General features: G+C 32.7%; 1 protein-coding gene across 2 annotated transcripts in view; it reads left to right on the forward strand.

The window, feature by feature from the left end:
• The window catches only part of LOC129960248 (brain-specific angiogenesis inhibitor 1-associated protein 2-like), a 263,166-nt gene that overhangs the window by 30,118 nt on the left and 217,481 nt on the right, over positions 1-15,567 (forward strand). For both annotated transcript variants that reach the window (XM_056073523.1, XM_056073532.1), the window contains exon 2: positions 9,569-9,644. In XM_056073523.1, coding sequence (XP_055929498.1) covers positions 9,569-9,644 — 76 coding nt within the window. The remainder of the gene's footprint in view (positions 1-9,568; positions 9,645-15,567) is intronic.

Genomic DNA, 15,567 nt, shown 5'->3' on the forward strand with positions numbered 1-15,567 from the left:
TTATTGAAAATTCTGGAAAGAATTCTTATCTTGATTTGTAATAGAGATATCGCCAAAATTCCAGTAGATTCGAGAACCTTCTCTTTTTCTCCCCCTCTAAGAGCGGAGATCATTAACCAGCCATCTATTCAGTATTCATTGCAATTTTTGATAGTCACATTCTTCCTATGAAACTACCTGTGCAGGAAAACAATATTACATATTATTTTACGATTAAAAAGTGAAAATGGTACTCCTACTAATTTTGTTGAACAAAATTTTTTTTTAATTCGATAATCCTGTTCAAGTTTCTTTTCAATCCGAATAAAATGAAACTCATTGTACTTTGAAAATTAAAGCAAAAGAAATAGAGAAATATTTCAAAAAATTCTAAAATTTTGAATGCCTGAAAAAGTTAGATTTTTAAAAATTATTTTCACTGAAAGAATTTGATAAAAGGATAAGAGACTAAATTTTTTTATATTTATTTTATCAGTGATTTTGACTAAAATTTATCTACCACAAATTAATTGCTTTATTGTTTTTCTATTTTTTAAACGAGAAATAAATATGTTCTTTTATATAAAATTAAATTTTTAAATAAAAATATCCCTCCTTTAAATATTATTCAGAGGAATTTTGCTGTGTTTATTGCCAAAATTTCGAATTTTATTCATCGAAATGATTACCTAATTTTTTTATAATTAATTTATTTATAGCTTTTTAATACGATGTGCATAAATTAAAGCCTTCCGGGCATAAAGTCATGATATACAGGGCATTTAATCAAGTTTCCTGAGAAATTTAAAGCAAAACATCCTCATATATGTTGTGATAATAAGTGTATTAAAATAATATACATTTGTATAATAAATACAGGTGTATAACAAACTAATACCCACTATTTTTATTGTACCGAAAAATTCATCATTTTCAGTACAGTGCTGAATATGCTATCATTTCATATTAAATCCTGTGCTCCATTTTATTGTTCTTGTAATTATATTTATAAATAATTATGTGAAACCATTTGAGACTTTGAAATAATGTTACTTTCAAATTAATTATTATGTGGTACCACTGGAACTGTTTCAAAATTCAATTAAATTGATGGATTCATTAGTAAAATTATGTACCATCACAAAAGAAACTTGTACAAAATTCTAGTACACCAAGAAAAGGGTAAAATATTTATTGTAGAATTCCATCTTTAATAACATATAACAAGTGAAGTTAAATTTTAAATAAAAGTAGATAATATTTTAAACCAGAACTTTTTAACGTTATATTCGTTAAATCTTTTCCATCGCTATCATTTTGGGTTTTATTTTAAAATAAAAATTTCCAAGATGCATGGAGCCTACCACCACCAAGAGATGCATCCTCGGAAAAATAACACTGCTGGTTTAAAGAACAAAAAAAATAAAAAGAACAAAGCATCAACACGAAAAAAAAGTACAGTATAAAATATTCTTTTATGGTCAGTCAAGCAGAATATCGAAAAGCAGCAGACCTCCTTTAAATTTCACAATTCCAGTAAACTAAAGGAAATCTCTTTTCTTCGTGTAAAGTCCTTCTGATGGAAGAGGGGACTCGGAGTTTTTTTTTTGAAAATCTGTTCTCTGTGCCACTTTTTTGAAGGATCTACCGAAAATCCTTCAAATGAAGTGAAATTGAAGCCGCCGTCTTTAGAAAAAAAATGACTTGTGGAAGAACAAATGGTGACGTTCAAGCGGCTTTTCGGTACCCGTGAGAAATATCGCACATGTTTGAAGTGATAGAGTAGAATTTCCGAACAGATACATAGCCCCCTCCCCTCCTCTTTTTTAAAAATGTAATGCTGTTGCTTACCTACCCTTTAACTTTACTAGCGTTTCAAGATTGTTATGATCAATTTTTTCCTCTTTGAAATAGCGTGCTTCTTAGTGGTATGGTGAGTTGGAAACTTTTAAATAAGTTCGAAGTAAAGAGGGTTTCATGACTGAAATATTTAAGAATTTAAAATTAAAGTAGCGTGGAAAGTTTTATTGCTTTTCTTTGAGAAAACTTTCTAAGACATTAGAATAGGCTGGTTGAGGTTCTAAAATTGCATCTGAATCAAACCAGTCATAGAGCATTTTTGTTTCGTTCAGTTATAATAACGTTCGGTTTTAAAGCAACATTAATGTTATTTCGGAATGGACTTCCTGAATACGTTTGAACCTAGCTCAGATGACGAGAATGAGATCTGAGTTGGCACCGCCTTTGTGAAATTCTGCGCCACATCAACAGGTGGACGTTTAGTGTCGACTCTTTTCACGCACACCGGACCTACTAACACACGAAAGTTCTTCGGTGGAATACAGTCTGGTACCTTGAATCCTTCTGTTTCGATGTCAACCCCTTACCACAGGAACATCGATGCCATTCGAGTGTTTTTGATCTGATATACCGGATGTGGAAATAGGGAAACATTGACCAAAAGAGTGTTTTAATCTTTTATTAACATACAGAGTCATTTCAATTATCTGGGAAATAATTTTTTTTCCATATCTTTATTCTTTTGAACAAATTTTTATTGCAAATTTATGCATAATTTCAGGAACTCTTTCCAGTATTTTGTTACACTTCCCACTGTTTCAAACACCTCATATGTGTGGATTAATGATTGATAATAAATTAATCTTAAATGAACCGGTATTCTTAAAATGGTTTGTAAGAATACCGATAAATTGAATTCATTTCACACACACACACACATTTAGAGTTGTTAGCCCCGTATCACATTTTTCGTTCTCTGTTCCAAATATTCTCTGTATCAAAACTGAATGATTGATAATAATTCCGCTTGACAGTCTCCAACTACAATTCAATAAATCATAAACGATATACGCTATTGTTGAAAGCGCTTTTGTTATCAAAAATAGTTAATTGATATCAAGTTTTCAGCCAAGGAAATAATTTCCCCAACATTCTCCATTTTCTATATTGCACTCGGAATTGGGCACGAAATATGCCATTATGGTCGCATAAATATAAAAAAAAGGAGTGAAGAACAATTCCTCTGGATGATTTTAGATAATAATTTTATAGTTTGCCGTTTGGTATTTTTACTGACTTAAACAGCACGTAATAAACTCTCGTTATTTCCGTTTCGCCGGATTTTATAGCATATATCAAAATCGTAAATTTTTTGTTTGTATTTTATCTTTGAACTCCATTATTTTTCTGTTGATAGACTGATTGTTGAAAATGGCTACACTAAACGATATGATTAGGAATTTATTTGTAATTACTAAAGCAAACATAATTAATCGTAATTCTGAAAGTTTATTCTGAATAATTAATAATTTAACTTTCTTTTATGTAAAGTTTTTTTTTCTATTCTTACGAAAGAAAGCATTTATATGCATGTCTGAATACAATACCATCAGTATTTGGTATTTTGGGATGACTTTAGCATATATTTCCCCTTAGCCTGGTTTTTAAAGACTTCAGAAAAAAAAGAGCAGAAACAAAAACAAAAAAATTGTCATTCTAAAGAAGTTTGTAAATCAATCTCATGAACTAAAGCAAGGGTTTAGTTCATGAGATTCAAACTGTGCATAGTTACCCATCGGTGATTCGCGAGTCCATTTGTTGGAGTAGACCAGGTTACAGATAGTTATCCATTGGTGGATCATAAATCAATTTGGTGATCTACCCACTAGTGGGTCACGAGTCAATTTCTTGATTACATCAGAGGTCCCAAACTGTGGGTAGCTATCCACTGGTGGGCCGTGAGTCAATTCCTTGACTACAGCAGAAGTTCCAAACTGTGGGTAGCTATCCACTGGTGGGCCGTGAGTCAATTCCTTGACTACAGCAGAAGTTCCAAACTGTGGGTAGCTATCCACTGGTGGGCCGTGAATCAATTTCTTGACTACAGTAGAAGTTCCCAAGCTGCGGATAGCTACCCACTAATGATGCGTGAGTCATTTTCATAGACCAGATCAGGGATCCCAAATTGCGGATAGCTACCCACTAGTAGGTAATAAGTCAATTTCTGGTGCGTCACGAAAATATCTTCTTTCTACAACTTGGAAAATTATGAAGGGGGCTTAAAATCCTCAGAAATCCACGTAATAAAATGTAAAATTTGAGTAAATAATAAATTATTTTTCTGCATTTCAGTTCTTGTTTGGCACCAACATCATTTTTCTTTAAAAAAAGTGTGCTGTTCGTCTTTGGAAAACTTCAGTGCATCGAAGTTGAAATGGATCGATATGGATTCGGTTTCTAAAAAGCAGGGTGCAATGTTTCAAGTTTGAAAATCCTGGAGTTTCCCACCGCGAGACTAGAAGGATTTAAATTTGTGAATTTCTTTATTTTCAATGACAATAAACCTTTTAACTGTCTTGGAAATTTGTCAAACCTTCGAGTTCAAATGCCTTGACAGTTACAACACTTTGTCTTTGTATACTTTTCTACGAGAAAGTAACAAGTGCTTAAAAACAGCGGCAATTTCGATTGACACCCACTCATCTCATCCGATATCTCAAACTACTAAACCAATTACTCTCGAGACGAAAACCGCCATTCGTTTTATCACCACCCCTCCACCCACCTCTTTTACTTTTTCCCTGACTGTTGCCACAACTTCTCTCGTTAAACTTTACAGCTTCTCTTAAGTTTTCTAATTCGGGCTATGTGAGGGTGGAAGCAACGACATCCAACCCCCTTCCCCTCCGTCAGTCCTCGGAATTGTTAACGGGCCTCCAAGACAAATAAAGATTGCCGGCCCATCGATTATCAATAGCCGCTCTTTCTCTGATAGCTGGGAAAACACAACAACAGCCCTCCTTCAGAAAAGTAGTTACAGGGGCACTTTGTTGGTGCAGCCCTGGGGCAACGCCTCCCACCCCTTCTTAAAAGAACAGAACTGGCGATTGATTTCGCGGCTTTCGTTACTTATGCCACCACCTCCCCTCCTTTCACCATGCTGTCGGGTCTTTTCCGACACTTATTGTTTTAATCAATGTTTGTACCCTTTTTGGACTTAATTGTTGAACCTGCTTTGGCCATTATCTTATTTTGTTAGCATAGCATCGGTGCTAAGCGAGTGTTATTATTTGAAAGAGAATCTTGGAAGAGTAACTCGGGAAAAGTAAGAAAAATATTTACTTTTTGCTTTAAATTACTCTCAGAGAAAGTGAAGCAATATTGTCAAAAAATTTAAAACTGATATTTTAGGAATATCATCTTCTTAATACAGATAAAAGCCAGTTCTAAAATTACATCAGTCACAAAATCACTATAAAATAGACGAGGAATTTTGAAATGAGAATTTTACACTGAAATTAAGAATTTATGTGATGTCTTAAATGAAATCTGTTGATGGTAATTCTTCTATGAAGTTCCAAATTTCGTACGCCGAAAAGGCAAAACAGAAATGGCGATATCTATCTATTTGTCGCAATGTTTTTAGATTCTAAAGAATGACATTTTGACCACATCTGTGGTATTTAAGCAAAAAGCATTTGTATTAATCTGTCTGCTCTATACAATACAATAACTCAAGAACGCATAATGCTAAGCGGTGAAATTTGGCATACGATTTTTACACCAAAAATTATGAACTTTATGAAATCCGTTAGCGATAATTCGTTACCAAAATACAGCTGAAAAGACAGAAAATTACGAACTTCTCTGGTGTTGGAAGAGAAATCCGATGGTAATTCTTCGAAACATTAAAATTCGTCTGCGAATAGACAGAAATTCCGAACCTTTATGAAGTTTTGAACGAAATCCGATTTTTAATTCTCTGAATTCTCTGAAATATTGAAACTGGTCTGCAACAAAGACCAAAAAATTCCAAACATTTCTGAAGTTTTGGATGAAATCCAACGGTAGTTCTTCTTCAAAATATTAAAATTCATCTGCCAAAAATATAAAAATTTATTAATCTTTATGAGGTTTTGGATGATATCGGTAAAGGTGTTTAGATCCGTAAAGTTATTCAGAAATCCTGAAATTTCGTCTATCGGAAAGGAAGAAAATTAGCAACTTGTATGCCGTTCTGAACGACATCTGTTGGTGATAATTCTTCAACAAGAAACGAATATGCATAATTGTCTGTTTGCTTTTATGCACGACGAATTATGTGCTGCAACAAGCTAAAAGAATGGAATTTAAAATCCTGTTTTTAAGCAAAAATAACAGATCTACTCACATTAGGTTTCAGACCAATCTCTCAGTGATAAGATCTCCTAAACACATATTCTATTTTCTTACTGTAAAGATAAGTAAAAACAAACTTTTTTTTCTGTCTATTGCCTTTCTTAGGCATTTCCTCTTTAGCACAACTTTCTGAAAATAAACCCGAAAAAAATTCTATACACAAGATTATTTGTTCAGAATCCTTAACAAAGAATGGTGGGCTGGGATAGCCTGGTTGGTAGAGCGTTGGTTCCGCGTCCCTTATGTTGCGAGTTCGAACCCCACCGGCCGAACACAAATAATAATCAGAATTTTTTTTCTTAAACTTTTAAAAATGGAGAAAAGCCACGTGTTTAAAAAAAACACCCAAATGGATTACCTTTCATTGTGGCCGGGCTAGCCGGGTTGGTAGGGCACTGGATTCCCGTCTTTTGGGTTGCGTGTTCGAAACCCGCCGTCTGGTGGCTGGCGCACGTATAAATCGGTCGTGGTCACAAAGTCCTCCATGTCGAGAGTAATACCACTGGGGGGCACTGGATCAGGGGTGATCGTTCTCTGATTCAGATCTACATTACGGTTTGTGAATGAAATGCACGAATGAAGTCCGCCCCGTAAAAAGGGTTGCGACGTATGTGTTGCTAAATCTTTCACTTGGCACTAGATGCCGCTACTATAAAAACAAGAAAGTCTCGCCCACCGGCTTAAAGTCGCTGTCTTCGTAACAGCGGGCTTGTCCATGGCCAAGCGCCATGGGAATCAAAAATCATACAGAACAAATAAAAAAAGACAGAGATGTTTTCCCAGAGACCCTATTATCTAAGAAAGCAAGCTGCAAAATCATTAACATGCGTTTGTACTTTCTCGTTTACGTAGTATAGAGAAAATATAGGTACTCATAAAAAAATTCGATATAGAGATTTCGAAGGATCTCCACTTTTAGATCTCACTAAGTTCGAAAACACATTATTGGAAATTGTCCGTCCATTTTGATCTAGACGATTGAAATTTGATATACGGTATTTACTGCAGATTTCTTTCAAATTTTGAGCAAAATCCATTCAGAGGAAGTCTGTCTTTTTAGCTGTTCGAGTATAAGTTAATACGATAACTGCAAGATGAAGGGAACTAGATAAATGAAATTCGGTGAACAGATTGAACATCTATAGTGCAGACACTTGTCAAATTTTGAACCAAATTAAACTAGGATTGACTGTCTCTAGGTCTGTATTTTCAGAAATATGTAAACGTGAAAATTGAAAGTCGCGGTAACATAAATATATAAATTTAGTATGTGATTTTGTGACTATAAGTGTGGTGTTGTATCAAATTTTTGTTTCAAACGATTGAGAAAAAAAAAATGTCTAAAACATAAATTCGTTTTTAGATGCTATTAACCACATGCCAGGGATTAATGTCAAATAACTCTAAAAGGAATTGGAGCAAAAATTTAGCAATAAATTGAGCAAAAATTTAATATTTCGCATATTTTGTACTCTCTGGGGCTTGACAAATCTATTAGAGAATAAGCCACAAAGTTTTGAGTAGACCCTCTGGTTTCATTTTTATTGAAATAAAGAAAACCTACGAATAAATGAACAATTAACATACAAAATCAAATAATAATTGGTTTCTAACCAAATTTAGAAGTCTCTTTCTTTCTCTCTATATATGCATATATAAAACAAATTATACTTATTTCGCATCTCTGTCTGTAAATGAACAATAAAGGAAAATAATATTATGAATAACGGAACATTAATTGGAGTTATTTTTGCTGTTCATTCTTTTCTATGTTATTGCTGCTGAGGTATTTTGTTGGATCAGGGCCTAATGTAGAATTAAAGTCATTACCAATAATGACACCATTGCTTCTTTAATATTTGCATTAATATATCCGACAAATTTTCTATAATTTTTGCATTTCTTAGCCCAATAAATATTCCTTTTGTTTCACAGAAACACTATTTCCTTTCAAGAATTAAGTAGATTAACTTAATGATTACCTTTAAAGTAGAAAAAACCGCAATTTCTTTCATGCCTCTTTTTTTAAAAAGTTTCTTGTGAATACAGTCTAAGAAATGAGCTGGAAAAAAGATGCTAATCTTATTTATAGAGCCTAGACTGAGAAAGCTAACTATTATTCGTTTGTGCAGGAAATTAGTTCTCGCTGTTTTATTTGTTTATTATTATCTCTACCTCGGAACATTAAAAGAAGAAATTTAATTCTTTTTCCTTCAGGTTGAATTTCATCTGCGTTTGATTTCTGAAAATCAAAAAGCCAGTGTTTTTAAATGGAATTAAAGGTACTTGTCGGTTACAACGGCGACCAAAAAGCCCCAAGAAAAAATTTCGCCAATTTGGCGTATTCAATCGTCAAACTGTATAGTAAAAGATACGCGCATTCAAAATTTTTCATAATGAATAATAAAGACTTGAATATATTTTTATAATTTGGCGAAATTTTTTCTTGGCGCTTTTTGGTCGCCATTGAAATCAAGTTGGACGGAATTAAAAAATGAATTGAAAAGCTATTCTTTACTTCATAATGCAGGAGATTGCGTGTGGTTGTGTCTTGGTGATTTAAAAATAAACCACTGTAGCAAGAGCTCGAAGATTTGCCTCATATATAATTTGGTGAAGATGATGTACATATCGGAGCTATTTACTTGAAATGTTACTTAGAATTTTAACTAATTAAAAAGTAAGCAAGGTTTTTACTTTTTCCCGCAATAACTTTAGAAAACAGTATTGCACAAAACTGTTTTTTACATGATTATTAAAATTATAAATTTATATTTCTAATGGTACCGATTTAGCCAATTTTTTCCTGAATAAAAAATTTGTCTTTTTAAGGATATCAATTTAATTATCATGCAATTTTTCCTCTGAAATTTCAGAGTTAAAAAAATGTTTAATTCTTACAATAACATTTAAACAATTTTCATCGTTCAGCTTAATATTTTTTCGTGTGATCTCATATGCATTTACTTTTTTTGTCTTTTTTCTGTTTATGAATTTAAAAAAAAAATTCTCAATCAGGAAGACAGATTCCACGAATAGTTACATTTTTCATGGTATTATTACCTCTGGCATCTCGACTCTATTAAGAAGTTACAAGTACACAATAAAATATGTGTTTGTCTTTTAAAATAGCACAAATTTAATGTCTTTAACAACTTGCTGCTTGATAATGCTTTGTTCTGAGAATCATAAAAATCAATTTACGTATAAAAATTTAATTGAAATTAAACAAAATTATTTCCGATGAATCAGTTGACCTTGAAAGGCAAATGGCTGTTAATAAATGAGATTTGATCAAAGTATATACATTTTAAAATTGAAGAAAATCTGATGAATTCTATTTTCATTTTCTGTACACCATTATAACATTACTTTTTTTTCCTTCCAACAGAATATTCTGGAGAAATTCAATCCATGCGCCCGTCAGCTGATTTCTGCGGGGAAAGCTTATCTTAAATCTCTTCATGGTAAGTCACAAATCTTATTGTATTATTACATGACTGGAAAATGTATTTAAGAAATCGTGACCGACGATGTGTTGTTTTATGCTTTCAAAATAGAGATGTAAACATGGAAATCTGATGCGAATTGTACGTGTGGTACCTGTTTATTTTTACGGCTCCTAGACTTATTAGACGATTTCTAGATTACACCAAAGTCACCAAGCTTCACTATTTATTAGAGGCCAATATTTCACCAAGAAGGCTGCATTTCCGATTTTATTTCACGTTTCTCCGATGATTACACCAAAAATTTCGAAATAAGGAGTTTATTTGGAATTTCTTCGATGAATGAAAAAAGAATTCCAAAGTAATAAGTTTACTTGGAATTCTCAGATAACGCCAAGATCGCCAAGTTCCACTATATATTAGTAGTCAATTGTTTTCGCCAAGATGGTAGCATTCCCAAATTTATTTGGCGATTTTCTAATGATTACACCACGAAAGCCAAAAGAATGGGTTTATTTGGCGATTTTCGTATGATTAAGTCAAGGATGCTAATATAATTGGTTAATTGCTGTTTTTAGATTAAGCCAAGATCGCCAAGTTTCCTTATACATAAAGGATGCCAAGCTTTCATTAGAAAGTTTTAAAACTTTCTTTTAGAGATTTGTTGCTGGGCCGTATGAATAAACAAGAGCCATGGTATGTTCAGAATGGCTAAAACCGAAATATTTGATATAATTAGAATTTAAGAGTGCTATGGGCATTCGAAACGAAGCTTCTCTTTATTTAAGCTATTGTTGAAAATTTTCAAAACAATTTTATCATAACATTCTTATGTTATAAAACATTTGCCAAAATTCATTGGCGAGTTTTTGATTACAAATAAATAAAGTATGTTATGTGCAGCTTTAAATTAATTTTTTTTTAGTAAAGTAGTAGTTTTTTAAAAAGTATTTTTTTTTGTAAAGATATATGTTTCCGGGGCGTGAGAAGCCTGGTGCGTGTCCTCGAGTGCAAAGAACGTGTGTTTTTGTGGTTTAAAGCAATTTTTCAATGTAGATAACAATCTTTATATTGAGTGGATAAATAAATGCATAGGAAAAATTATTCCTCTATACAGTTTTTAGTAATTTGTTAATAGATGATTAATGTAAAAAAAATACAATATTTTTCCTTAACATTAAAATCCAATAATTTTGAAAAGTGTACCGAAAACGTGTAGACATTTACAAAATCTTCTCAAATATTTGATTTAAATTCTAAGACATATATCCTTTCAAATTATATTTTATATACACGAAAAAAAGATGTGTTTTAAATGATGGATCTTGCACATGTTTGTGCAGCAAAAGACAATCCAAATCACAACGCCCAACAACTTGTACTACCGAAACGGCAGCGGAGACATTCTGATCCAATATAACTTCAGTTTCCTATCACGAATTAATCTCTCCGAGTGAGACGATCTCTTTTAACGACTTTCCCTCCCCTTAGAAACACACCCCTGAAGAAAGCGGCGATGAAAATATCGAATGGAACGCAGCTACAAACTTTCCACCGAACGACCTTTATGTTGGAGACGCCGCCGTAAAACTTTTATTAACCCAAACGGTTTAACAGGAGAACAAGGGGCTTTTTCCAGAAGTCTCTCTTTTACGCCCCGTTAAAACGATTGAGTGCACGCCCTGCCAACGCCCCAGTTCCTTTTTAATGTCCTCTTCTAGTGGGAAGCTGACTGGGCGAGCCACTTGGTGGGGTCGTCTTGGAAAATACTCACACGCTTATATCGTGTTCAAACACGACGAACTATAAAAGTTCCACTTGTTGGAACTACGTGTCGCCTGACGAGATGGACATTATTATCGTTTTAAAATACGATTCGAAAGTTCTCAGGTGGCTATAGATGGCATGCTTGTTCATACCAGAACTTAGTTAATATTCGAAACAAATTTGATATGTTCGTAAGATATTTTATTTAACACTACAGAGAGATTAATGATAAACCGATTTGACTCAAAAATGTTGGTTCTAATAATATTAAAACATAAAAGGTGTCCCAAAATTTACACAAGATTTAAATTAGCACATCATTTGATCAATAAAGTGTTAGAAAACCTATTAAAACCCAACATATTGGTCATTTGGAAGTTGATAGTTTAGGGTTATTAAAAATGGAGACATACGATAGAAAACATGTTTACGCAAAATTTCAATTAAATAAAAAATACGTCTTTTTCTTTAAGTTGTTATATTTTTTATTGAATCGTAAAGTACACAGGATAGAGTTATATATGGAATAACATATAGGGCAAATGATCTTCAAGGCTTTGCTGGCACATATGCACTTTTTTGTCTAAATTGTCCCGTGACCATTTTGCAAAAATGTGGCTGAATTTCGTAGATGCAGCTCTGAATTTCCTGCTTCACTGCATGCGTGCTTGTTGACTTTTTGGCATAGACCTTATTGGCTCCAAATAACCCCATAAAAAGAAATCCAGGGATGTTAAATCACACGATCCAGGGGGCCAATTCTCAAATTTTCGAACTGTGGCCGCCAAACTTTCATTATTCTTTAAAAATATTTTTTCCAATAATGAAAACGTGTTGTTCTATCGTATAACGCTCCATTTTTACTAACCCTTAACTATCAATTGTCAAATAATTTTTAATAGGATTGGCAACACTTTATTGCACGAATGATGGCAAATTCAAATCTTGCATTAATCTGGGACACCCTTTATGTTACTATAAATGATAGAATTAGTTGGCTGCACTTGAGCTTTATGCCGCAACTGTAACTTTGGTTCATTCTAATATATCAAAGACTAAAGTGCATACAAAATAATTACATGATTGCAATGTCCCCTTAAAGCAAACATGTAACGGAAATTCTGATAAGGCAAAGAAATATGATATTTTTCATTATTAACGAATTTTCAATGCTGTTATCTACACGCATAACACGAAGCTTTCCTGGCGTTCTGCAGAATAGATCATTAAATATAGAGATAGGTCAGATACATTGGGTATATCTGATCGAAACGGTTTTCGATAAGGAGTTTTACATTTCGAAACGGATTTTTTATAAATTTCAATTAATGATAAGTAAAGACAAATTTTAGACTTCGACCAGACTGAAACTAATATTTCTCAAAACTGACTTTTGTACAATTTCAGAATTTAAATAATTTTTAATGACACAAATTTCATTTCTGTGCAAGTATTTCCTCGAATTTGTGCGATTTTTTAAAAATATCTTTACACGATTTTCAACTAAAGATTTTGTAACAATGATATGATACTACAAAATATTCCATAATATTGTTCAAATATACGTGAGAATCGAAGGAAGAGATTGTCGCTGTTTATATTTTCTCTTGCACAAATTTATTTTGAAATCTGTGAAACAAATTAGCTGGGTAGTATCTATGGGGTACATTAAGACTGTGGGTCGAGTTACCTATACTTTCTTGGCAGAGCATACCTCTAATGTGATTATGATTATAATGATGAGATATAGGGATGAGAAGTTGATACATAAGTAATTATGTTATCGTTTCCCCAATGGGTATAATAATGGTGTGGGGGTGAGCTGTTTCCATGCCAGTGTTACGCCTTAGCCTCCTTTTGGGTGGTGAGCGCACGGGCTTCACTAAAATGGGGGCCAATTTGCATTTACTTCAGTGTTCGACTATGCTGTTGTAGTGGTCTGATGTTCTTATAACCTGGGATACTCAAGCATGGCGGGAGTAGTGATTTTATAGTATACTTTCTAAGTGAAGGATTTATTGTGACCAATTATGATTATTAGACGGAGACGGAATCTTACTTTCCATTTCCGTGTTGTTCCGACTATGGTCATTCAGTTACTCCTATTGTTTCGGCATTATTTTACATAACAACAATGTGATGATGCAAAATGCTTCCTATTATCAAGATACAAGAAAAAAGAAGGAAGAGATTATCGCTGTTTTTTTCTGATATACAAATTAGTTTTAAAAATTATGAAAAAAAAAAAATCGGCAAATTAAAATTCGAACAACGTTTCTTGATGTAATATAAAAGCTGTAATCAAATCTTTGTTATCATCGATTTAGAATTCCATTATGAACATAAGTAATAGCTTTTTCCCAAATCACGAATTGAATGTTCTTTTATGAAACCCTTATCAATGATTCTGATTCAGTCTCGGAAATTTTGGTTTCCGAGAGAGAAAACGAAAAAGAAAAAGAAAAAATTTTGAAAAAAAAACACACATTTAATGTTGATAGCAATATATTTAAATTTATTTGCATATTCAAACTCCAATATAAAACTCTTTTATTCTTTTCGAAAAAAATAAGAAAAAAATTGCAAAGAATTACTCTACTGAAAATATTCTGTAGGAAACGTTTCCCACAGTTTACATAGGGAAAAGAATAGAGTAAAATATTTCAAACACGTTGTTCCCAGGTTTCTGAAAAGAAAGAGAAAGTATACTTACTCTAAGGTTGGAAGAAATAAGGCAAGTTTAAAAAGAGAAGAAGCAATGTATAAAAAGTAAATAAACAACGGAACGATGCGTGGCTTTAATCTCATTGGGCTTTGTTTTCCTTCCCATAATGCCTCGTAACAGAGCGCAATTAATGTAAATAAAAAACGAGGTAGAAACATAACAAAAAGTTTTTGTTTTTCAAGCATAAAAGGTTGGGGACTCAGAAGCTTTCGCTTTGTATAAAAGTGGTTTGTGGTTTTCTCAAGGGTGTTTTCTAACATACGCTTTGAATAAAAAGGTTTTTAATCGTTTGTGGTTAGAGAATTTTTCATCAAGTGATTGTGGAATGTTAATGAGATTATTTGTTAACTGCTCGGAATATTTAATTTAATTTCAAATTAATGCAAGTAATCAGTAAGCTACATTATACTGAAAACCAATTAAAATTCTTTTAAAAGAACATTCAATTACATGGAATCAGCAATTAAGGTTCCGTATACTAAACTTAAGTTTGAGGAAAGTTCATATTTTTAGAAGTTTAAGCGGCGCTGTGAAATATAAATAAGTTGCACTGGAATTTATACAATTCTTATATGTAATTTAAAGAAATTTAACCAAAAGAATATGATATTAATAATCAATAATGGATACAAACAATACATATATATGTAAACATATATTTTGAAGATGCATGGCCGAAAAGAAGAAACTTTTATAGAGAAGATACATTTACCCTCCAATTTATTTTACATGGCAGGTAATTATTGTAAATATTAGTACAAGAAAAAAGCGAAAAGACATTGCGTCCATCTATATCTTCAAACAAGCTCAAAAGAAAGGGGACGGTCCCTTCAGTGATTTTAATATGAGATTCTTATAGGGATTTCTTTTCCATGTATCCATTTAGCCAATCGAATCTCAGGTATCCTTAAAAGGTATGTGGGGATTTAAGGGACCTTTATTCCTTCTCTCGGAGCGTGAGAAAATAGTCATCAGTTTCCTGGAGCGCGTGTTAGAAATATTCAAATAAAGTAATGGGAATGGAGTCAGGAAATAAGAGAACATTTTAGTTAGGTAGTTAGTATTACCTAATCAGTTAAGTTAATTGGAAAGTTGGTATGTCTTATTTGTTGTACGCTAAATCCATGCGAGGCGTTCTATCTTTCAGTTGGAGCTTGGAAAAAAATACCCCTGTACACACAATTATCTTTAAAAAATTCGAAAGGAATGTATATTCCCTATACGGATTCCTTTATATGATACAGATTAATGGAAGATTCTTTAAGGGATTAAAATAAATTTGCAATAATGGATTTTTTTAAAAATAAACACAATCTACTGTAAATTATTACGATTCAATATATTAAGAAATCCGAGAAAAAAAACCCATCGTTTTATTTTATACAAATTGATCGATTATTCAATTCTGTACGTTGCAGTGAAATATTCTTTTGGTTGGCTGCCAATCAC

The sequence above is a fragment of the Argiope bruennichi genome, chromosome 2, assembly GCF_947563725.1.
Source record: "Argiope bruennichi chromosome 2, qqArgBrue1.1, whole genome shotgun sequence".
Lineage (NCBI taxonomy): Eukaryota > Metazoa > Arthropoda > Arachnida > Araneae > Araneidae > Argiope > Argiope bruennichi.